Source organism: Tupaia chinensis, unplaced genomic scaffold (genome assembly GCF_000334495.1).
Source record: "Tupaia chinensis unplaced genomic scaffold, TupChi_1.0 Scaffold000545_1, whole genome shotgun sequence".
Classification (NCBI taxonomy): Eukaryota; Metazoa; Chordata; class Mammalia; order Scandentia; family Tupaiidae; genus Tupaia; species Tupaia belangeri.
The window spans coordinates 29,794-53,702 of NW_006160057.1; the positions used below are offsets into that span (position 1 = coordinate 29,794).

Genomic DNA, 23,909 nt, shown 5'->3' on the forward strand with positions numbered 1-23,909 from the left:
AAGACAGGCAGACTGTGCCACTGAAAATAACAACATGTTTCCTATCATTAGTGCCAGAAATGCTTGCTTTCCTGAACTCTGCATTTAGCCACTGACTCCCTGGGGTGGCATGTGCATTGCTGCTGCTGAGATACTATTTCTGACCTAAGAGTTTTAAGTATTGGTTTAAATATGAACCTTCCCTACAGCGGGGCAGACACATGATGAAGCATATGAAAGACCAGGCTGCTTATTGTTGGGAACAACAATATTTGTCCCCAATATTGCTTAACCTCAACATACATAGAAAAGTCCTGTGTTACATCATGTACAGAGCTCTTCATTTGAAGTGGGGCTGCCTATATTTAAAAAGTGGTCCTGACATGACACGGTTACCCAACTGTGTGAGTCATATCACTTGAAGCAAATCAGTTTCTTCATTCATTCATTTAAAATTGGAATCAGATGGTGGCAAGATAGTAAGATAACTGGACTCACAATGGAACAGGTTCTGAGTTCACATCCTGGGACCTCCCTGAACACACCAGAAACATAGACACATGCATGTGCATGATCTGGGTCAGCTGAGCCAGGGGAGTGAAGACCTGAGTAGGAATGCCAGTGCCAGTCAGTCAGTCTCTTCTCTCTCCCTCTCTGTGTCTTTCTCTCTCATGGAAGAAACAAATGGACTTAAAAAATATTTAGGAGATAAGCACAATATGTACAAGATTACAGAGTCGAGAGGCGTTGTGAGGGATACAAAAGATGAGCAAGGCGTTTTTCCATATTTGTGGAAAATCTAGACAGAACAATGTTTTTATATAAGCAGTTATAATAAAAGGCAGAAAGTGAGAAATGCCTTCAAGGAAAGACAGCAAGTGTCTGTTAAAGTTATATTGAGAGAGACACACACTAAGCTGAGGGACTGGGAGTGGACTGCTCCAGAAGGGTGCAGTATTTCAATGAGATCCCACAAAGACAGGATGATGGCATTACTGGGTGGAGGAGGGCGCATTGTAATAAAACATGGGGTGAATACCGAGCAGCTCCTGTCTTTTGTACACTTTAACAATTTTGTAGTCTTTCTTTAGCTCTCTCATCACTGTGACAATGTTATTTCAGGCCCTTCTAATTTCTCACCAAGGCTTTCACAAGACATTGCCTCATTGACCCTCTGGCCTCTGTTCTACCCTGGTCTAGTTCATTCTCTAGCCGTCGAAATGACTCTGATGTATCTGTCACTCGTTGGCCTTCATCTCCTCCCCAGATTCCCACCACCAGTGGACGGGTCTTGAATATTCAGTGTCATGTGCATGACCTCTCAAAATGAGCCCTCACTTTCCTCTCTCACTTGGTCTACCATCATCTGTTCACTTGGAGTAGAGTCATACAAAACTGTATTGAACTCCTCAAGTATAGGTCATACGCTTTCACTCTTCTTTTACTTTTTGGGGATGCTCTTCCACCTGTTTGGGGTGCTTTCTTCTTCTTTCACCACCAGGTGAACTCTGGGCAATTCTTTCTTTCCTTCTTTTCTCATTCTTTTCTTCCTTCCATCCTTTCTCCCTTCTCTTTCTATCTCTCCCTCCCCTTCCTCCCACCTTCCTTTTCTTTATTTCCTTTTTCATTTTAAGAACTGCACACAATTTTTTAAATTAACATTTAGTACTTGTACCTATTTATGGGACTACGCTGATTTTTCAGTACAAGAATACAATGCATAATGATTAAACCACGGCATTTAGCATTCCCATTATCTCAACCATTTGTCATTACTTGTGTTAGAAACATTAACAACTCCACTTTGTAGTTACTTTTGAGATACATAGTAGGTTGTTGTTAACTATACCCTCCTTATTGTTTTTTCTTTATTTTTTTAGTAAGACTAGAAATTGTTCCTCCTGTCTTTTGTTTCTGTTAATCAGCATTCCTCTCTCTATCCCCCATCTCTCCTATCATTCCCAGCCTTAGTAATCATTCTTCATCTCTCTACTACTAGGAGATCTTTAGCTACATACCTCCTAGGTAGAGCTACCCTTTCCTCCATAGGCAGATAGATACTTCACTGCAACCGTTGATGTCTGTCCCTCCATTAAAGTGATAAGTCCTTGAAGAAAGAAGTTTTCATCATACTCATGTCTCATGTTTGTATTCCTAGACCATAGCTCAGTGGCCGATGCATACAGAGTGTTTAATGCACATTTGTTAAAAAAAAAAAAAATGAAGAATGCATGTTTGTCTTTTAATTAGACTGATGTCCAGGGGAGTATTAGAAGATTATTGTTTTTTTTTTTAAAGAATTATTTATTAAATTCGGGACCAGCAGTTAGCGTAATGGCTATGTCACTGGACTCTCATGTAGTCGGCCACGGCTCACGTCCTGGACCCGGTGGCTTAAAACTCACGCCAGGTGCGTGTGCGTGCATGCCCAAGAGAAGAATGGAAGAGAAGGGATTGTGGCGTGGCCATCCCCCCTGGGGGGTGATTTCTCGCTTTCTGTCTCTCTGTCTTTCTCTGTCTGTCTGGCAAGCGCATGCGCCCTATAGCAAAAACCTTTCCCCCCCAAAAAAAAGAAAAAAATAGAATTATTTATTAAATTTTATTATTATTATTTAATTTGCTATATTGCACATGTGCTCACCAGAGAGAGAGAGAGCGAGAAAGAGAGAAAGTGAGAAAGCCAGCCACCAGATTCAAGACTTGAACCATGGTTGGCCATGTGGAAGTCCAGCATCCCAACCATGAGCCATTTGCTGGCCCCTGGAAGATTATTCTTAGAGATCAGGTCATTGAAGACCTTTAAAGGCAGCTTAAAGTGTTTCAATTTTATTTAACAGACATTTTTAATATGGGAGACGTGGCCCACTGGCTCATTCCTCTTCCTTTCAGCACTAAAACTCTCCGAATGTATGAATGTAGCTACTGTATTTTCTTTTCTTTACATTTCAAGTGTTCCTGAAATTTAAGGAAAATGTGCGACTTTTGCTGCCTACATCTACAGGGAATATGTGTTTTTCCTCAAAGCATACTTTAGTGGAGTTACGGGCCTTCACTTGCTTAGGAATTTTGATTTTGTTTTTGTTTTACTTTGCAAAAATCAAAGGAAAGATGTCAGAGTAGTTGGAACAAAAAATTATTTCTTGCTGTACAGATATTTCACTAAAAAGATCTTTCACTGAAACTGCCTCACTCTGTCCTTTAGCTACTTAATAACAAGCATCTGAGACTGAGTTTGTGGAATTTCAAGCCCAATTAAACACATCCATCCTTACATACCAGTAAGTGCCAATAGCTAAGGCTGTCCATTTACTGAACCCATCAAGTTTCCTCTGTAAATTCTTTCTTTAAATGAGAAACATTCTCAAATGAGCCATTTTAATAAGTGATAGCAATGGAAATGTCCAAAAGTGTATTGGTGCAGAAATAAAATTATTTTAGAAAAAGCATATTTTTTAAGAATTATTTTGTTTAACTTACTTATTTATTTTAATTTGACCAGCAAGGGACAGAGTGAGAGAGAGAGAGAAAGAAAGTAAACCACTAGGACTGAGATTTGAACGACGGTCGGCCATGTGGGAGTCTAGCACCCTTAACCACCATGCCACCTGTGGCCCCGAGAAAAAACATATTTTAAAATATGACTTGGGGGGCCATCAGGTGGCATGGTGTTTGAAGGATGGATTCCCACATGGCCAACCACAGTTTGAGTCCCAGGCCTGGCAGTGTGTTCTCATTCTCTCTCTCTTTCTCTGTTTCTCTCTGGTGAGTGCATGTGCCAGACGGCAAATTAAATAATAATAAAAAAATATTAGAATTAAATAAATAATTCTTTAGAAACAAAAATATGACGGGTTGGGCCAGCTCTGTGGCGTGTTGATAAAGGAGTTAGATCCCACATCATCAGTTCAAATGGCAGCCCTGTGGCTTGGAAAACAAACTGGGCACATGTGCATGCATGCCCCCAAGAGCCAACACAGTGAGGAAATGGAGGAGAAGGAATTGCAGCATGACCATGTCCTAGTGAGGGCTTTCTCCCGCATTCACTCCTCTTTGTTTTTCTGTTTCTGTCTAACAAGTGCATGTGCCCTCTGGCAGTTTTTGAAAAATGTGTGTGTGTGTTTGCCTCTTTATGTATGTGTTTGCCTGTGTGTGTGTGTGTCTGTGTGTGTGTATATGTGTGTGTGTGTGTTTGCCTGTGTGTGTGTGTGTGTTCGCCTCTGTGTGTGTTCGCCTCTGTATGTGTGTTTGCCTGTGTATGTGTGTGTGTAGAAGAGACAAAGAGGTAGAACCCGTGGCGGGCTGCCTGCATCTGCCCAGGAGTCAACTGTGTGCTTCTCTTCTCCTCCCCACTCGAGCTGTAGTGACAGCACATCCGTAGCTTGAAGTCACCTGTGTGTTCACAGCATCTGCACCTCTGAAATCAGTAAACACAATAAGTCAGGGTATTTTTCTGTAAGGAAAGCCAATTTGCTTGCACACCAGAGATGAACTCAGAATTTTGAGAATAAGTGATTCTTAAGTAATAGAGATTTTGAAAATGATACTGAGTTTGCTGTGGGATCTGTTGAAATTGAAGTAACTACTAGGAACAGTGTGACAACGTGGCAGGTTTCATCTATAAATTCCATGCATTCTCCTTTTAGTAGTGACCATAAAAATGTTGTTCAATGAACATTGCCTCAGAATTGAAACAAAAATAGGAAAACCTTATGAAGACACATGTTTTGCATTATAACTGTAATTTTATTGCAGAAACTGAAAGGCCATTGTTCTTTTCAGTAAATTCTTAAAAGTAATAGTAAAGTATCTGATGGGTCATATGGTAGCTAAATCACATTATAAAAGAGCAAGTCAGCTAGGAATTCATTAAAAATATGAGCTCCCATGTTGGGGACAATCAGGGAGAACCCTCAGCCATGCTGCATAGAAAGCAGAGTAAAGCTCTGGGGTTTCACTCATCTCACCTCTTACTTGAACTCCTAGATTGAGAGAGGATCTTTTCCTCCCTTTTAGAACATTGCCTTAAAAGCTGAAACAATTTCACTGTTCGGTGGAGGTTTATGAAGTAATTTAAGCATCAGTAGACTGCATTGTGTAGAGTGGAGTTTAATGTGAAAAGATGTGAAGGACCTGGTCAGTGAAAATGTGTGTTTTAAGACATTATTACTGCGTGACGAATTTTGTAGTCAAAATTTATCATGTTTCTGCATAAAAATGCTGGAGGGATAAAATGCTTAAAAGAATTAGTTATGTTTGTGGGATTATAGCTTGTTAGCTGTTTTGTTCTTATTGTTGCATAAGTATTTTTGCTGCAGAATTGCTAGGGTTAAGATAAAGATCATGGGACCAGCAGATGGTGTAATGGCTATGTCACCAGACTCCCACATAGTAGACTGCTGTTTGAGTCCTGGACCCGGTGGCTTAAAACTCATGCCAGGCACATGTGTGTGCATGCCCAATATCCCGAGAGGAGAATGGAGGAGAAGAGATTGTGGTGTGGTCATTCCCCCAGGGCGGGGGATTTCTTGCTTTCTGTCTTTCTGTCTCTTTGGTGAACACACATGCCCTATAGCAAAAAACTCTCTTAAAGAAAAAAAAAAGAAAAAGAAAAACTCCTTAGTAAAATTAGAAGAGATGTACTATCAATATTGTTACTCTTGGCTGAGTGCAGTATCATAAGTAACTTTATAATTTTCCTTTCTTATTGACAGGGTGTTCCTGGAGCAAAGGGAGAACGAGGAGAACGAGTAAGTGCCTTGTGGCTCTGTGCACTGGCCCCAGCTGGTTGTACACCTTCCATTGCATGAGCCTGATCCAGGGTGGCCACTTATTGCCATGCTTACTCACTGTATTCCACCAGTCCTTCTTCCCGCTCTCCTGCTCATTTCACTGTGTGCATTCTTTCCAGTGGACAAACCCCTACAGGCTAGAAGATAGGAGAGCTAGTTTCTGGTTGCAAATCTGCTACCAGTCATCTTATTAATCTTGGGGTCGTTTCTTTAAGGATAATATAAAGGTAGAGAGGATAAGTGTGGATACCAGGAATTGTAAGGGAGGGGAGTGGGTGGTAGAGGGTGGGTGGAAGAGGTGGGTGGAAGGGGCAAAGGGAAGAAACATGTAACAGACAAGAGAATCTAAAGTTCTCTGTTAAAAAAATGTTCTATAGTTTTTTGCTTTATAACAATCAAAGTTAAAATTTAAAAACAGGGAGCATCAAATTAATCTAATTCACAAAGTGGATTTGGTGAAAAAAATTATGTAATGGATATGAAAGGGCTTCAGAAATGCAAAAACTCTCTATGAATGGCAAGTAGTAAAATGGGACTCCTATGTTTCTTGATGTTCCAATATTGGCACCCAGGAACACAATATCAGGCACGGAATCAAAAAACTGGCTACAGAAGTTCAATCATTTAATTTAGGGGCCTTCACTTGTCCTTTCAGGAATTTTTCAACTGCTGTAGTCCAAACAGTAATGACCTTAGGCTCATACAGTTACCTCTGTGAAAACTTGGGCAATGTGTTTAGTGCTGTTCAGCTATAAAATGGGCTTAACATCTTTCCTCTGAGCTGTGAGTATTAAATAAGCAATGGCCTGAGAAAGTGCTATATTTTATAAGCTCTAAAGAGCTATAAATAGGGCATTAAATGTATACGAGTTTATTTTGAAATGATTAAATGTTTCAAATTACCAGACCAGAAATACTTACTTCAGCTTTTTAATCTCATAAGGATTCCCAGGAGTCTTGAACCAGGAGTGTAAAATTGCCTACAAACCTGCATGCACCCTGGTGGTCAACCTCTACCTGTTACTAAGAGCCAAAGGGCCCTGTTGGGAACAGTGGATCAAAACAGACCTACATCCTGGAAGTCCAGGCTATGTGGCTGAGCTGTAGCAGAGAGTCAGGAGTGTTTTGTTTTTATTTATTTTTTTTCTCATTCAGGGTGACCTGCAGTCACAAGCCATGGTGCGAGCAGTGGCCCGCCAAGTATGTGAACAGCTCATTCAGAGTAAGTGCGTTACTGTTACAGAAGTTGTCACCCATCACTCATCCCAATGGGAGTTTGCCTTTCCCATGAGTGTAACAACTAAGGAAAGCTCTAAAGCTCTGTCTCGATACGGACACGGCTGTTTTACAAATGACCATCACTGATCCATCTAAGAGATGACCCTAGATCTAGCTATCGGTGGTACAGAAAACCAAATATTCTGTGCCATTGGTTTGAGAACTATCCATATAGGTTTAACTTGACCACCCAGTCCTTTATTCCTTTCCTGTTTCCAAATAGATAGGTTTTTTTTTTTCTTTTTTTCTCAAGTACTCAGTACTCATAAGCTGCCAGACTACATTTTTAGAAGCTACCTTCAGAAAGATGACTCCTGGTGTTGATTGCTACTAACTCACAAGATTGAAGTTATTCACTTCACATCTGTTATCTTTTGGTTTCCTAAAGTCCTTTCCTTACTCCTTAGGAGAAGGGATCCCTGGGGGGATCCAGCAAATAGGTCCCCCCAGGGAGTGATTTCTCACTTTCCCTCTGTCTCTCTCTCCAGTGAGCACATGTGCCCTGTGGCAAAACAAAACAAAACAAAACAAAACCTTAAAATACATACACACAATAAATTATAAGAGGGAAATTAAATAATAGTTGCTTTTGTAGTAGAATGCATCCAAAGGTTACCCGTTTCTTGGATTATTTAGCAGGTTTCTCATTTCAAGTGTACAGTATAAGCAAGTGGATTATTATTTTAAGAAACCTCAAGTTTAAAAGTTTAAATCTTGATATGATTCACTGACCACAACTTGAAAATTTCACAATATTTGCTGCCTTATTTCACTGGGGAATAAAATATCATGTAATCATATAGCTATTTAACACGTGTCCTACACATTGAGGGCTCAGGCCCGCCATGGTGACACAGAGCTCCATGATACTGAAGCCACATGGCCACGTCCCAGCTCCACATCCCAAGTTCTTGTACCCACGGGGCTCACACACACACATCAGTGATCCTGGTTGACTGAGCCTGAAGGGAGATCATGGCATGAAGACCTTGCCGGGGGTATCTCTCCTCTCTCCTTCTCTCTCTTGCTTTCTCTTGGAAAAAATAAATAAATTACTCTTTTTTTATTGAAAGTTTGAAATGAAATGTTTTCCCTTAGGAATTTTCAGATTCCAGTGAATAAATTCTAGGAAGTGGAAGCAACAGGAGGTTAGACAAGAAAGCTTAAGCAAGTCTGCAAAACAGGGAAGCCGTGCCTATCAATGCAGTTGTAGGAGAAAGAAATCAAAGAGATTGCATGCAACTTGATTAGTAGGGCCCAATTTGTTCAAAGGCTTTATTTCTGGCACTTTAACCTTGATGTTCTTAAATACCACTTCAGTTTTTTTCTGGGCTCCCTATTTTATTCCCTAGGCTTCCAACCAGAACTTGATTTATCATTAAGCATATAATTCCTTACAAGCTCAGTTATCTGGTTTCAGTTCTCAGAGTTGTACTAGCAAGGGTTATAGGAAAGCTGTGTGAGAACGAAGTGATGACAACTGGAAGAGGGGTAAAGGACAGCCCCCTTGTCAAAGGAGGAAGCTGAAAAAGCAGCTGTGGAAAAGTCCTCCCCTCCCAAACAACAATGGTCCTGCCTACTGATAACTCTTCACTCTTAAGAGAGGAGCTCTGGTTACAGTCACAGCCTAATCCTTAAGGAAAGTATGCACCAAATGTATTTTTTAAATCATTCCTCAAAAAGTGGTCATGGGGCCAGCAGGTGCTGTGGTGGTTAAGATGCTGGACCCCTATGTGATCGATTGTGGTTCGAGACACAGCCCTGGCAAGCTTGCTTTCTCACTTTCTCTCTGTCTATCTCTGGTTAAATTAAAATTATAATAACAATAAATAAAATTTTAAGAGAGATTTTTACCATAGGGCATGTGTGCTCTCCAGAGAGACAGAAAGCAAGAAATCACCCCCAGGGGGGAGGGTCATGCTGCAATCCCATCTCCTCCATTCTCCTCTTGGGACCTTGGGTATGCACGCACCCAACATGAGTTTTAAGCCATCATGTCTGCGACTTGAATCATGGTTGATTACGTGGGAGTCCAGCAACGTAACCCCTATACCATCTGCTAGTCCCAATAGTAAATTAATTAAATAAGTAATTCTTGTTTTTTAAAAAAAGTGATCACTCACTAATTTTTATTTAGATTTACATATTTGCAAAAGGATAATAATCATCAAGGGGCCAGCCCTGTCATGCAGTGTTTAAGCCCTGTGCATAGGGTTTCAGACCCCACATAGCTGACCACAGTTCAAGTCCTGGCCCTTGCTGCTTGAAAAACATGTGCGCATTTGTGTGTGCCCAAAATCCTGATAGTATGGAGGGATAGAGGACAAGGGATTGTGCCATGGCCATGTGCTATCGGAGGGTTGCTTTCACTTGCTCTTTCTCTGGTGAGCACACATGCCATTGGACATAAAAAAATATATAGTCATCTAGCAAATTCATTTATGTAACGAAGTCTCATTGACAATGCTGGTAAAATGAGTCATAATGGTACCACGTACTTTATAAGTCTATATTTCTAATAATTAAAGTACATTTTTCCAGGCATAACCGAGGTAAGGAACTGCGGGAGAGAGAGCCAGGCTTTTCTTTCTTTCTTTTTCTTATTTTATAAAGCTAGTGGAAATTTCTGCAGAGACCCAAGTAAAGATTCCTGAAAAAAAGGCTTGGCAAGTAAGAGGAGTTTAGACGGAGCACTTGTCTGAAGATTTGTGAGCAAGAGGGTGGGGTAGTCTTTGTGAGTTGGAAAAAGGACAAATAATTTGTAACTTGAAGAGAAATTTTTAGAGAAAATGGCAGCTGGGTGAGGGTTTAGAGGTCAGATAAATGTTGGGGGGGAAGAGGAAATTTATGACTTCTGCTCAAAGATGTTTATTGAAATGCTGACGTGAGCTACAGAATTCCGAACACATGAGATGCGACTTGAATACAGTCCAGCGTTAATATCATCTGAAGTAAAATATAAAAAATTTTAAGTTGGAATTTCACATATTTCAGAGGGGTGTGCTTTTTCCCTTGGTGAGTATCTAACAGAACTGTGTAGAGCCTTAATGAAAAAGACCCCCAGTCCTCCCTTTCTTGGTATGACAGTTTCCTAAATGCTGTCTTTATGCTTCAGGTCACATGGCCAGGTACACAGCCATCCTCAACCAGATTCCCAGCCACTCCTCATCTGTCCGGACTATCCAAGGGCCTCCTGGGGAGCCTGGGAGACCAGGCACGCCTGGGACCCCTGGTGAGCAAGGACCTCCAGGTACACCAGGCTTCCCAGGAAATGCAGGTGTGCCAGGGACCCCGGGAGAACGAGGTAAGCTGGACTCTAACTGGACTCCTCTTATATGGGTGCAGTGCTGTGTAGCATTAATAGTGGTGCTTATACAATGATAAAGTCTGGAATAATGGACATAAATTAATTCTTCCCCATCTGCTCTTGAGTTTCTTTTTATTGTAACTTGTTTGACTAATTTATTTGCATATATATTTTTAATTAATGTATAACAATTGTTACATTAATCTACTGTGTATCATTACAGCATACCAAATGAATTTTCCCACTGTGAATATACTGCATATTGGTTCAAAGAAATGACTATACACATTACAATTCTTCAGTTTCTTATTTGTTTATTCCCAAGACTGAGAAATGGAGTAATGTACAAAGTACATTGCATGTAGTATGGTTCACGTGTCCCGTATCAGGCTGTGTTCTCTCCAAACTTTAAACTAAAATACCACTTGCAGTTCATCTTCCTCTGGTATAAGAAAACAGTTTATTCAGTAATTTCATGGGCCAATGTTTTGTTTTCCTCACTAAAGTTTCATTAAAGCAAAGAATTTACTAGCCTTTTCTTCTACAATCTTCATGTTTTAGAAGAATCGGATAATACAATAAGACTCTTCTGATTGAATATTCCTTAAATTCTAAAATTGACTGAGATGTCTTATTTTAGAAGCAGATAAAAAAAAGATGTGGGGAACTGATGTTGCATATTAACTATGAATAAAACGATGAGGAAATGGACAACTGATGAAAGTATTTCCTAAGACACAATTTTTAATGTAGATCTGGGAATAAGATAACTACATATTACCTATTTACTCTGAGTCATATTACTTTTGTGAAATGAATAAGATACATTATTCCTTTTATAAAATTTGGGATGTATTGATAATATGCAGATTACAAAGATAGCATCAGTGTCTCATGTTCAGCTCTGATCCATGTCTGTAGGTGTTGGTGCATTTCTGCCTTTGCACCTTTGTACATACTGCTTTTCCCCCTTTGGAAATGATTTTTTGCTTTCCTCGTCTTTTGGACCAGACCAGAACACAAATGTTTCTACCCCTGAACACCTGATGCACTTATTTCTTTCCCCATTTTCCCTCTCATCAGACGTTAGTGAACAGTTAGATCAGCTGAGAGCAAGAATCAGGTCTGGATTGCTTTGCACAGTGCTTTGTACTTACTAGGTTCTCACCAGATGTTTGTTGTTCTGGTCATGATCCAATTCTAATTTTTCTTTCTGAAGGGTTTTCCATGTGTTAAGGCACAGAATCAGTAGGCATAGAAAAGGGCATAATTCCCTCATAGGACTCCAAAGAGCTGGCAGCCTGGAAGGTGGCCACCTCTGTCTGCAGGACACCCTCTGATGGTGTTGGTGATGGGGAAACTGTGACTCAGGGAGCACAGAGCCAGCACCTGAGTCACTTCCAGCAAGTCACAAGTTGCCTTTTCTTGCCAGGCTGTGTCTTTCTAGCTCTGCAAGACCGCTTGAATGGGTAGACTCAAGGAAAATCACCTAGGAGTTCTCAAACAGTGGCCCAGACAACCTATGGAAATATGAATTTCCACAATGTAATATTTTTGCCTACTTATCAAATATATTCCCAAAGAACACAATTGATAAGCAAAGTCTTGCGCTTCACAAATACGTAGAGGATGACCGTATGACAAAAGGTGAGAAATGCCCACTGAGCATGAGAAAAGGTTATAGCAGTTGATCACCAGTTGAGGGTGTATTTAGGGATCACCAGGTTGGGATTAAATACCAGCTGCCAAGGGGCTGTTCATTCTTAGCAAAAGATTTCAGTTGCATCCAGGATATGTTGGTGCAAGGGGACAGCCATGTGTTGCTCTTAGCCTGTGATCCAAATACCCAGGAATGATTGAGAGGAAAATGTCTTTCCACTAAATCAAAACAACAGACTTTTAATGAGTTTTCAGCCATCATCAGGCTCTCCTATTTTACATAAAAGTTAAGCATGTGAAGATATTGAGGTCAAAAGAGACTCAAAGTTAACCAGCAGTTAGCGTAATGGCTATGTCACTGGACTCCCATGTAGTCGACCGCAGTTTGCGTCCCGGACCCGGTGGCTTAAAACTCACGCCGGGCGTGTGTTGTGCATGCCCAAGATCCCGAAAGGAGAATGGAGAAGAAGGGATTGCAGTGTGACCATCCCCCCTGGAGGGTGATTTCTTGCTTTCTGTCTCTCTCTCTCTGTCTGTCTGGCAAGCGCACGTGCCCTGTAGCAAAAACCTCTCCAAAAAAAACCAAAAAGTTAGCCAACAGAGACCTTTTAATATATTTATTTATTGCTGTATAAATATGATTATCATTATTCTCTAAAATAATCCTAACAAGACATAATTTTGCAATGAGTAAAAATAGGTGTTATTCTTAGGCAGTCCAATAATAAAGGAGAAAAGTGAGTGTAAAAGAAATAGGGCTGTTTGGTGCTCTGGCAAGCACTTAAGTGAAATGTACTTTCTGCTGAGACTTCATATGCATCTCAGATGAGTCTCCTAAAAAAAATTATGACCTCATTCACTTTGGCTAATTTTACACCAGAAGTGTTCCATCCAGTTTCTCTATTGTATAATAATATGTCAAACTTGTAAAACTTGATGTGTAGTATAGAACACATTTTCCATTATGACACAGTATGCTTTAGCATGTGTACATGTACATATATGATTAAGGCAAAAGAAAGAATATCTCTACTATGGCTTCTTATTTTCTTCTTTTGTTAAAAGACTGAGAGGAGACATTAGAAAAACACTGTAGTAGTATAGTATCTTTGAGTAATCCCATCTATTTTAGAGAAATGGCTAACAAATATGCCTTTTTATGGCCTAGGCTGGGTGGTGCAGTCTGTGGTATACAAAACTACAGTACTGGAGGCCATGCAACTGACCATAGGTTCAGATCTTTGAGTTGGCCTGGAAGCACTAGGTGTGTGCACAGGTGTGCAAAATTCAGAGGAGCCGGAAGGGCTGGGGATGGAAGACCATGGGGTGACTAGACTTATTGAGGGTGCTCTCTTTCTCACCTGCATGTGTATGCAATATCAATCATATACAAATGTATTTTAAATGTGGCACACATACTCCATGGCATACTACTCAGCCATAAGAACAACAAGGCCCTGGAATTTGATAGAAAGTGGACAAATATGGAAGATTTGTTACTGAGTGAAGCAAGTCAGGCTATGAAAGAGAGACATTGTATGTCTCCACTTAATATATACCAACTGTGCACACTCTATGGTAGAGATTGAAAGGCTGGAGGACATAAAGGCAGTAAAAATTGTTGTGGATACTAGAGACAAAGTAGAAAGAGAATGAGAGAGAGGAAGGGCACAGGGAAAGAAATTTGGGGGGAAAAATAGAGAGGTAAGACATTTGTGGGACACAGATATGGTTTATTATTTGTTGATAAGGATGTGTATAGTATTCTCAACTGGGTTGGACTGAGGTGTATATCATACTAGGTAAAGTCTTTTTTGTTTTTTTTTTTTTTTTTTTTTTTTTTAGAGGTTTTTGCTATAGGGTGCATGCGCTCACCAGAAAGACAGAGGGAGACAGAGAGACAGAAAATGAGAAATCACCCCCCAGGGGAGATGGCCACACCACAATCCTTTCTCCTTCATTCTCCTCTTGGGATCTTGGGCACGCATGCACACATGCCCAGCATGAGTTTAAGCCACTCGGTCCAGGACTTGAACCACAGTCAACTACATGGGAGTCCAGCGACATAGCCACTACACCAACTGCTGGTCCCATAAGTAAAGTCTCTTTACAACCTAAATGATGTATAGCAATTAAATGTATAAATAATAATAATAAATAAAATAAAAATAATAAAATAAAAAAGAACAAAAAAAAGGGAAAAAAAATGTGTATTTTTATGGACTAGCAGGTGGCATGGTGGTTAAGGCACTGTATGACACATGACTGACTCCACAGTTTGAGTCCTGTACCCAGAAGCTTGTGTGCATGCCCAAACTCCTGAGAGGATAATGGAGAAGGGATTGTGGTGTGGCCATTATTGAGGGTGATTTCTTACTTTCCCTCTCTCTATGTCTCTTCAGGGAACGTACATGCCCTGTGGCAAAAGTCTAAAAAAAAAGTATTTTTAAAGAGAAAAAAAACTGACAGAAATTCCCTCCGTATAGCAGTGTGATGTAAATGATTTTTCAGGACTTCATTATTATGTAACAAAAGACTTATTTTCACTCTTCATTACCCCCTTGTCTCCTTTCACTTAAATGAAGTCTTTCTCATTCAATTTGTATGGAACAGTCTTTTAGTTATCTTGTCACATAGATTGTAAACACAGAGAGAATCCTTAGAATGTGAGGATTTAAAGGGATCCTAAAGCTCATGTTCAAGTGTTCTAGCTAAAGTTTGAATTCCAACTTAGATTTGTCTGATTGTTGGCACCCAGAATTGAAAAGGTTCCATTTGTATAACATCATGCTATGTTATAGAGTCTAATTGCTCTCCTGCTTTTACTTGACAATGGTACTTGTTGTCAATTTATGACAAAGAAAAACTGTTTCTCCATGGACTGTCATCTGGTTACCTCTCCCCACTACCTTGTACTGGCTCCAGGTAAATTGTTCTTTATAACCTGGTTCCTCATATTCCAAAATTTAGAAAGCAAGTAGGTCAATCCGGTTCTAAGATTCTTCTTTTGTTAACTTTGACAATCAACTAATGGCTATTTGGACCTCTGCATGCTTGCTCTCTCTCTCTATGTCTCTCTCTCTTTCTTTAAGAGAGAGAGACATTTTTGCTATAGGGTGCATGCGTTCACTGGAAAGACAGAGACAGAAAGTGAGAAGTCACCCCCCTAGTGGCGATGGTCATGCCACAGTCCCTTCTCTTCCATTCTCCTCTCTCAGGATTTTGGGCATGCACAACATACATCCTCAGCATGAGTTTAAGTCACCAGGTCCAGGACTTGAAACATAGTTGGCTAAGTGAGAATTCAGCAACGTAACCATTACACCATCTGTTGGTCCCTGGACTCACTCTTTAATCACAGCCCTTGGGATCCAACTGGGTCCTACTGGTAACAGAGCCTTTTCCAATTCTGATCTCTGCTTATTGTGCCCAGATGATTAATCCATTTATGCCTTTACCCCATTTATTTAAATGTTCACTATTCACACTGGTATCTTGAACCCTGTGTTAACCAAGTCAACAATGAATTTGTTGATCTGGAGTTCACAAAATTAAGCTTTTTTATTTACTTGAAAAGAACTAGAAAATTTTCCTGATTCCCATCTTTATGTCACTCCTTCAGTTTTCATAGTTCTTCAAAAATCATTAGACCAGAGAAACCAAACCATAGATAAGATGTTTATTTTTAGGCTGTATGAGGGGACTTCAAAAAGTTCATGGAAAAAATGGAATTAATGTAAGAGTTTATTTTGATACAAAATTTTTAAAACCCATGCAGAGATTTTTATAGTATTTATTTTTTCATAAACTTTTCAAATATCCTTCATATATCCATAACAGCTGGAATTCATATCTGGTTTATATTGTGCAATAAAACATCAAGTATTTATTGAGTGCAGGATTTATATAAGACTTTTTGGCTTGGCAATGTGTGAGATAATACTATTATTTGTGACTTTTCCTTATCACCCACTAAATGCATCTTCCAAATATTGTACTTCATCCTATACACACTATATCATTTGGATAAAATAGAAGACCTCATTTGGATAAAGGGAGGAATGTAAAACATTGCCGCATGTCCAAGTTGGGAGATGCTAAATGCTGAGTTAGTTACACAGAAAGCAAATGGTGTCAGAATTCAAAGGAAGATGCCACTGTGATCTTTGATTTATTAAGCAAATAGTATGTGTCAGTTCTAAGCATGTTATGTAATGCTCATAAAAATCTTACAAGATTGGGAGGTCAGAAGGTGGTGTGGTTAAGGCACTGGATTTCCACGTTGCTGACCACCTACAAGCCCCACTTGAAGGTAAGGAAACTGAACCTTGACTAGAGTGTTAATTATCCCAGGTCACCTGGTAGAGCAGAAAGGGGACTGCAGTTCAAATCCAGATCCCTATGATTCCAGAGTGCCTCTGCTCACTCCACTCTGCCCTGCTGTGTTTGAATTGCTTAGTGGGGATTCCACAGAAGAATGGCCAACACTATGCAGGGTCTTGTGAATCCTTCTCCAAGGTTATTCATAATAATCACTAATTCAGAAGATGCAACCTGTTGGATTAACCAGAATGTCCTAGAAGACTGTGATTGTTCCATTGCACTGCTGAGTTGGATAGCCTTGGGGCATCTGTGAGTCAGCAAATGATCCAGGTGATAAGTAAAAAGAAAGTGATAAAAATAATTTTGCGCTGAGTCAATATGAATGTGATAAAAACATTTTCATGATTATACACTTTTGCACCTGATGATTCTAGAATTTTAGCATGAACTCTGGCTATGTAAAAGAGGGATGAAAAGGAAAGAAATTACCTACAGAAGCTGCTTATGGATCTGGCCATTTGGGATGCAACTACAGAAGCTATACCTCTATTATAATATGTCACCCTTGGGGAAAACAGGGCAGAAACCTAGAATGATGTAATTAAATCCTGTTTAACTTCTATTGTTTTGGAAGGAAAACTATTTTTGCCTCGCTAATTTATGATGCTGCTTTAACTAGGGTGGCATGATGGGATAGAAAGAATGTGCTTTGGAGGCCTCAATCATATTTGGGTTAGAAGCCTGGCTTTACCATTTACTAGTCATGTGATCTCAACTGCTTTAGGTTAAAACTTATCTCAGACTCTTCATTCATTTATTCAGCCAGTACTTACTGAGCATCTACTGCCCATTGAGCAGGTTGCTGGGTGTTGGCAAGAAGGGCATACAGTCCCTGACTTTCATGACACTAGCAGAGAAACAGCTATATTAAATGAAAAATACACGGAATATATAATTTCATTTGTGGTAAATCCTATACAAAAAAAAAGGCAGGATGCTATTTGAGCATAGAAAAAGAGACTCTTGCATTATCCTACAAAGTCAATGATGTTTCAGCTGAGACCTGAAAGTTTAGTCGCAATTTGGCATATCAATAAGGAAAGTGGAGGAGCGCATTCTAGGCAGAGGACATAACAGCACATGCAGAGGCCCTGAGGTGAGAAAAAGAGCCTTGAAAATTTTAAAGCAGTGATTTCCAACCCTAGCAAACATATTGTTCCCCTTTTATGACAAATTATTTGTGCTACATCTCTTACTATTTCAAAATAAAATACATAGATAATAAATACAAAATCTCTTCATACATAATTAAATCAATGAAATACTAAACAGAAAAGAGAGTGCCCTCTAGTGTAATGTAAAGGAAAAGGATAGTCAAATAAATATTAATGGTTCATTCCAGTATGATGTGTGTGTGTGTGTGTGTGTGTGAGAGAGAGAGAGAGAGAGAGAGAGAGAGGAATTTTTGCTTCAGGGTGTGTGTACTTCCTGAGGAGACAGAGAGAGACAGAGAGACGAAAAGCAAAAGATAACTTCCAAGGGGGATGGTCATGATGCAATTCCTTCTCCTCCATTCGTGTCTTGGAATTTTGGGCACACATGCACATATGCCCAGCATGAATTTCAATTTACTGGTGAGGGACTCAAATTGCAGTTAGCCACATGGGAGCCCAGCAACTTAACTACTATGCCACCAGCTGGCCCCCATTCCAGTATGTTCTTACACCCTCTAATCATTTAACCAATCAAAATTCCCCTGCAAATGTCTGGAATATCTCCTAGGAATGGCACTGCTCTTACTCAGCTTCATTGCTTTGAATAACAGGAAAAATAGCGTAGGTAGAGCTTAATGAGTGAAGAGAAGAGAGGTGTAGACAGGGAGCACATGATGTTAGAAGTGAGTCACTAAGTCCAGGCCGCACTCACCTTGGGCTGTGCATTTCAGAGGAAAGCATATCGAAGAACTTGTCAGTATCTACTTAACTCATCACACTCTAAGTTAAAGCAATGTCTCTGGCCTTGAAATGCAAACAGGGTGCCAACGCATGCGCTGAAATACTTTCTAAGCAGTATGATTTATAGGATGCCAAAAAATGAGGGACCCTTGTGGAGCTGGCTCAGGTACCTGCCTGTTTTCACCATTTATGTGTGTTTTTCTCTTCTTTATCCTTTAAAATCATTCAAACACCAGATGTAGCGTTTTAGAGGGAAATACAAGATGCAGGTTTAAGCACCTAAAAAAGAATAGCACCTATCTAAAAAATGTTTTGGCAGACTACACTACTAATATCTTCTGTGCTCCTGTTTCTGAAATTAATTGTAATCTGGATAAAATTGTTTTCCAAGCAAACACAAAGAATGATTTAAAAGATGTCATGACAGATGAAAATGACTGTTAGTTGTGTTACCCACCCTTTATAATGAGGAGAATATGACTATGTTAATAATAACAAAAAGCCATAACTGATATTTTATCTCCTTTTTGCTATGGGTGCTAATACCATTGCTCTTATCTCTGAAAAAATATAAAAATCTTAATGGGAAAGTCTATATAGTAGGTCTGAACAAACATTTGAATAGTATATGATGTGTCATTAAGCATGCAGGTGGAATATACATTATTGAATTGGCCTTGAACGATTCACTTCTGTTAATTCTCTCTCACCCAAGTGGCTAAATTCTTGTCAAAGACCAAATGTAATTTATATTTTCCTTTTGTTTCTCATAATATCTGAAACACAATTGTTATTTCATGAATCATAAATTATTTATGGTATTGATTACCTCTTGGCTATCTTTTGACTATAATTTTTCACATGCTTGAGAGTCTTGATAAAAGAAAAAGTCCATGTATGCGGTCACTGGAAAAGTCATGATGTATTTTTCTGTTTTTCTGTGCTACAATGCGTCATGACTTCTCTGACAATCCAGTAGTGAATAGTACATCAATTCCAGGACTTCATGTTCATAACAAATTACTGCCAAGTTAGCGGTATAGGCATTTCCTTTCAAGTCATCATCGTGTACATTTAGCCAGAAAATCAGGGGGAGATTTTTAAAGGAGGAGATTTGATTATACTGAAAAATAAAATGCGGAGGGTGGGGGAGGAGGTAGAGAGAATTTCTTTTTAATGTAGAAATGAACTTTGCAGTTTTTGTTTTTGAATATAAACAGCTGAAATGGAACTAAAACATGTATTAGTTTATATGATCAAACTAAAGCTGTTTGTAGTTAAGAGTTCATACTATTAGTGGCAAAACTGGGTGAATAAAAAGGCAGGATTCTCAATGCCTAATTTGATCCCTGTTCCCTTCTGCCATGCACCTGCATCTCTGCTTCTGCCTGCAAACACTTTGGTGAGTGGGGGTAATGACCTGGATCTATGAGACTCAGCGTCCTTCCTCTCTCTGCTTTTCTCTCTTTTCAACTTCTACTCTCCCTACTTCATTTCCTTCTCCCTGCTGCACTTCCCTTCTCCAAATCGAAGTGTGTATGCTACTTCATTTCCTTCTCCCTGCTGCACTTCCTTTTTCCAAATCGAAGTGTGTCTATGGTCAAAAATACCAAAGAATTGTCTTATATTGTGCTGTCTGCTAGATAAAGTGAAGTGCAAACCCTCCTGTTACCTTGATCTTGATCTGATTAGTGGGTTCCTTTGACTACTGAGTAGCACCATTCAACAGATTTTGCTCTGACTTTCCTGTGCAGCAAGCACAGTGTTTACTGGTGGAGTTGAACTCTGCAGCACTCCAGTTTGCCTGAAGTAATTGTGCAAGGGAACTTCAAAAAGTTTGTGGGAAAGTGGAATTAAAGTATTAGTTTATCTGGGTGCAATTTTTTTTGTCTATGCAGAACTGCTTACAGTATGATTTTTTCTTTCTTTCTTTTTTTTTGGGGGGGGGGAGGAGAGGTTTTCGCTATAGGGCACGGCACGTACACTTGCCAGACAGAAAGAGAGAGACATAGAGACAGAAAGCAAGAAATCACCCCCCAGGGGGGATGATCACGCCACAATCCCTTCTCCTCCATTCTCCTCTTGGGATCTTGGGCACTCACGCACATGCGCCTGGCGTGAGTTTTAAGCCACCAGATCTGGGACACGAACCTTGGTCGACTACATGGGAGTCCAGCGACATAGCCATTATGCTAACTGCTGGTTCCCATGACTTTTTTCTTTCTTTTTAATGCCAGATCACCCAAGTATAAGAGAGAGAAAATGTGAGAGAAAGAGAATGCATGTGGGCACCTCCCAAAGAATCCTGGTCATCAAAATCCTTTTTCTTTCACTTTTCCATCTCTTGGGATCCTGGGAATGGGCACCTGCTTGGAGTGTTTTTCAAGCCTTTGGGGCAGAATTCCAACCATGGTCAGTCATGTGGAAACCAGCTTACCCTGCACAGTGCTTAAGCCCTGCACTACGAACTGACCTTATAATTTGCATTTTTTGAATGAACTTTCTGAAGATCTCTCATAATGCTTTATAGCACACAGCAGGGGCAGATCCAGGTTTTGTGGGGCCTGAGCTTGAACAACTTGGAATTACTCTAGAGGAGAAAGAGTGCAAAGTTATAAACATAAAGCTATTGGAGATAAGGGATATTGAAAGGGTTGATGCAAGGAGGGGCCATATCCAAACTTCATAGTCTGGCACTCAAAGCTTGTCATAATCAGACCTAGACTAGCTTCATATTCTGTCGCCTGGGGAACCACCTGAAACTTTCAAAGCCACACCAAACCACTAGCCCCAGGCATGGGCTGTTGTTTTTTACCTGCAAGACTTTGTACACATGCTTCCATCTGCCCAGCACCCATCTGTCAATTCTTTATGTGGTTAATGCCTGCTCTTCAACTTCATTCAGGGGTTAGCTCTATCAGAAAGTCTTCTGTGATTCCCCACAGATGCCTCAATTCTGAGTTCTCACATTCTGTTGTATCTATTCTCACACTGTGTAGTGACTCATTATCTAGCTGCGTTCCCTACTGTGTAGTCTTCTGCTACAGATAGAAAGAGTGCTTTTGCCTCTGGACTCTGTCTGGTTTGGGAACTGGACAAGTTAATTTCCTTTCAGTTTGCCCCTCTTGTTGCTTTATCTGTCCTTCTGTGTTTCCAGGATTCTTGCTTCTCTGCTCTTCAGCAGGGTTGGCCACTAGAAGGCATTGAGGAAGACTGAAAGTTATGAAGAAGAGAAAAGCCAGGTTATTTCTCTCCTCACCCCTACCCTTATCTCCTCTGCAGCTCTCACTGTGGCTACAAATCCTCTGAGCTGCTTCTACAGGACAATCTCTTCCTCTATTTCTAGATCCTGCCAGAAGGTCCCAGGTTCTGGGCTCTAGTTGCACCATTTTTCCTCTGTCTCTAGATTTCCTAGCGGATGACAGTGGCTTCCTGCTGCTGCCAATTTATGGGCGGCATCTTTATTTGGTTTCTAATCCCTCTGATCAACCATGTTACCAAGTTGATTGTATTAAATTCCTCTTGCCTGAAAGATCTAGAGTAGTTAATATTTTCCTGGCTAAATTTTACAAATATAGCCAGTTGGAATAAGAAAAAGGCAATAGGGAGAGGGATCTTTGGCAATAATTAGCAAAGTTTGTTTATATTTAAAACAACTGTGTTTTCCAGCCTGGGCTGGGGTGGGGTGGGGCGGTGCTTAGTGGAAAGCACAGAGTCAAACTTGTACACATGGCAGAGTGCGGCAACATACATAGGATACTAGTTGAACTGTGTTCATTTCATCTGCTTTCTTCCATCAAGGTACTAGGTCCAGTACTTTGTACCTAGTAGGCATTCAAGTGTATGTTGAATGAAGAACAGACTATACTTGCAATTCACTGCCAGCATTTCCCAGGCAACAGACAATATAATAACACAGCTGAATCCTTGCTCCACAGTCTCTGTGATTTTTTGGTAGAATTACAATAAAAGCATTCCCAAAGCCTTGCATATCTGCCCAGGCATAAATCCTGGGAGTTCCTCAGACTGTCTGGGATCATGGAGTAACTATGCTCCATGGAATAGCATGAGACTCCAATCTGGAGTGCTTAGTGTGGCTAGGGAGTCATAGAAATTTGTAAAATCTCCTGACTCAGAAGCCAACAGGCCACAGGAAATAGGAAACAGACAACGAAGAGCCAGACCATGGGCATACAGTCCATGTAAGCAAGATAAACCGTCTTAAAATCAACTCCAAATCTTGCTTAGAACAAAGGGCAGGTGTGCAAACTGAGGGAAGTAGCTGAGGAAATGTGGCTGTAAACACAGGGCTGACTGCTGACTTGAGGCTAGAGACAATGTGCATACTGATTTGGCAGGCAGTCCAGGAAGCCACACCTACAGCAAACAAGACAAGAAAAACAATATGAAGGAATCTAGCTTAGAGTGGAGAGGGAGGGAGTGCAGGACTTAAACATAGAGGCTTTTATGCCAATCTGCCTGAGTTGAAATGTAGCTAGTTACTTCCTCGATGAGAACAAGTGACTTAACCTCTTGTATCACAGCCTTCTTCCAGGGTTCATACGTGTGCCAGCTCTCTTGGTTCTTGTGAAGACTAAATGAGCTTGCAGAGGTAAAGCATGTAGCATTCAAAACCTCGTGAAGTAATTTATAGGCATAGCTGATACCCTAGTGGCCAAGTTTTTGGTTTGTCTTCAATGAAACTTTCCATTTCATTCATTTATTTCTTTGACAGTTCTTGAGTGCTTGATATGTGACTATCACTGAGAATACAATAAAGAACTGAAAGAAACAAGTTCCTGCTTTCCTGGATCAGGAAAATAAAATATTGGAGAGCCAGTGATAGGTAGTGGTAAGGGAGAATTGGGTAGCCTGAAAGTGTTTCTAATGAGACTTTTTTTTTTAACCCCATTGAGGCATTTTATTTGTATGTGTGAATTACATCCCTAGAAAAAGAATCCCAGGATTTTCCTTCCTGTATGTTTCCATATTGCTTCTTCATGGCCCATGATGCCAGCTGAGGTTGTCAGTACAGTGAAACCAAACTGACAGGATGGGAGGAGATTATTCTGCCATTTCTCTAGATCTTTGGGTTGCACATCAAATCTGGGGCTGATCACTCCACATTTGTTTAACCCACCAGTGAGGTTCACAGTTTTTCCAGCTCTGTGGTCATTATTCACCAATGTAAACATGCTTCATCATTATGGTTGGAAACTGGACAATGACTTTGGAGCACAGCCTAGTAAGAACCTGGTGTTTGCCTCTTTTAGGTGTTATTTTTTATTATTTTTTTACCCAAAGACAAAATTATAAGTTTTATTGACTGAGAAAATAGAAGGAAGCAATGGTTGTATAGGTTTCAATTCCAGCTTACAGGAGAGTGTCCATCAGGAAAATAAACTCACCAAGTATTTTGGACATGTTCAACTATAATATCCAGGTAATAGGTTTTATTGGAAATGTGGATCCAGAACTGGTAGACATTACATTTAGGAGTCAAAACATATGGAATGCTTCACGAATTTGCATGTCATCCTTGCACAGGGGCCATGCTAATCTTCTCTGTATTGTTCCAATTTTAGTATACATGCTGCCAAAGCGAGCACTCTTTTTGGC

At 40.1% G+C, this 23,909-nt stretch overlaps 1 protein-coding gene and 1 non-coding gene across 2 annotated transcripts in view; one reads left to right on the forward strand and one right to left on the reverse strand.

The window, feature by feature from the left end:
- Nucleotides 1-23,909, forward strand: part of LOC102489404 (collagen alpha-1(XIV) chain) — a gene marked incomplete at its 5' end in the record, with an annotated part of 69,328 nt that overhangs the window by 29,211 nt on the left and 16,208 nt on the right. The window contains 3 exons of the mRNA XM_006157518.3: nt 5,691-5,726; nt 6,924-6,990; nt 10,162-10,350. Of these exons, the coding sequence (XP_006157580.1) occupies nt 5,691-5,726; nt 6,924-6,990; nt 10,162-10,350 (292 nt within the window). The remainder of the gene's footprint in view (nt 1-5,690; nt 5,727-6,923; nt 6,991-10,161; nt 10,351-23,909) is intronic.
- Nucleotides 23,793-23,899, reverse strand: LOC114009511 (U6 spliceosomal RNA). The gene has a single exon (XR_003550918.1). It is a non-coding gene; the product is annotated as a U6 spliceosomal RNA (small nuclear RNA).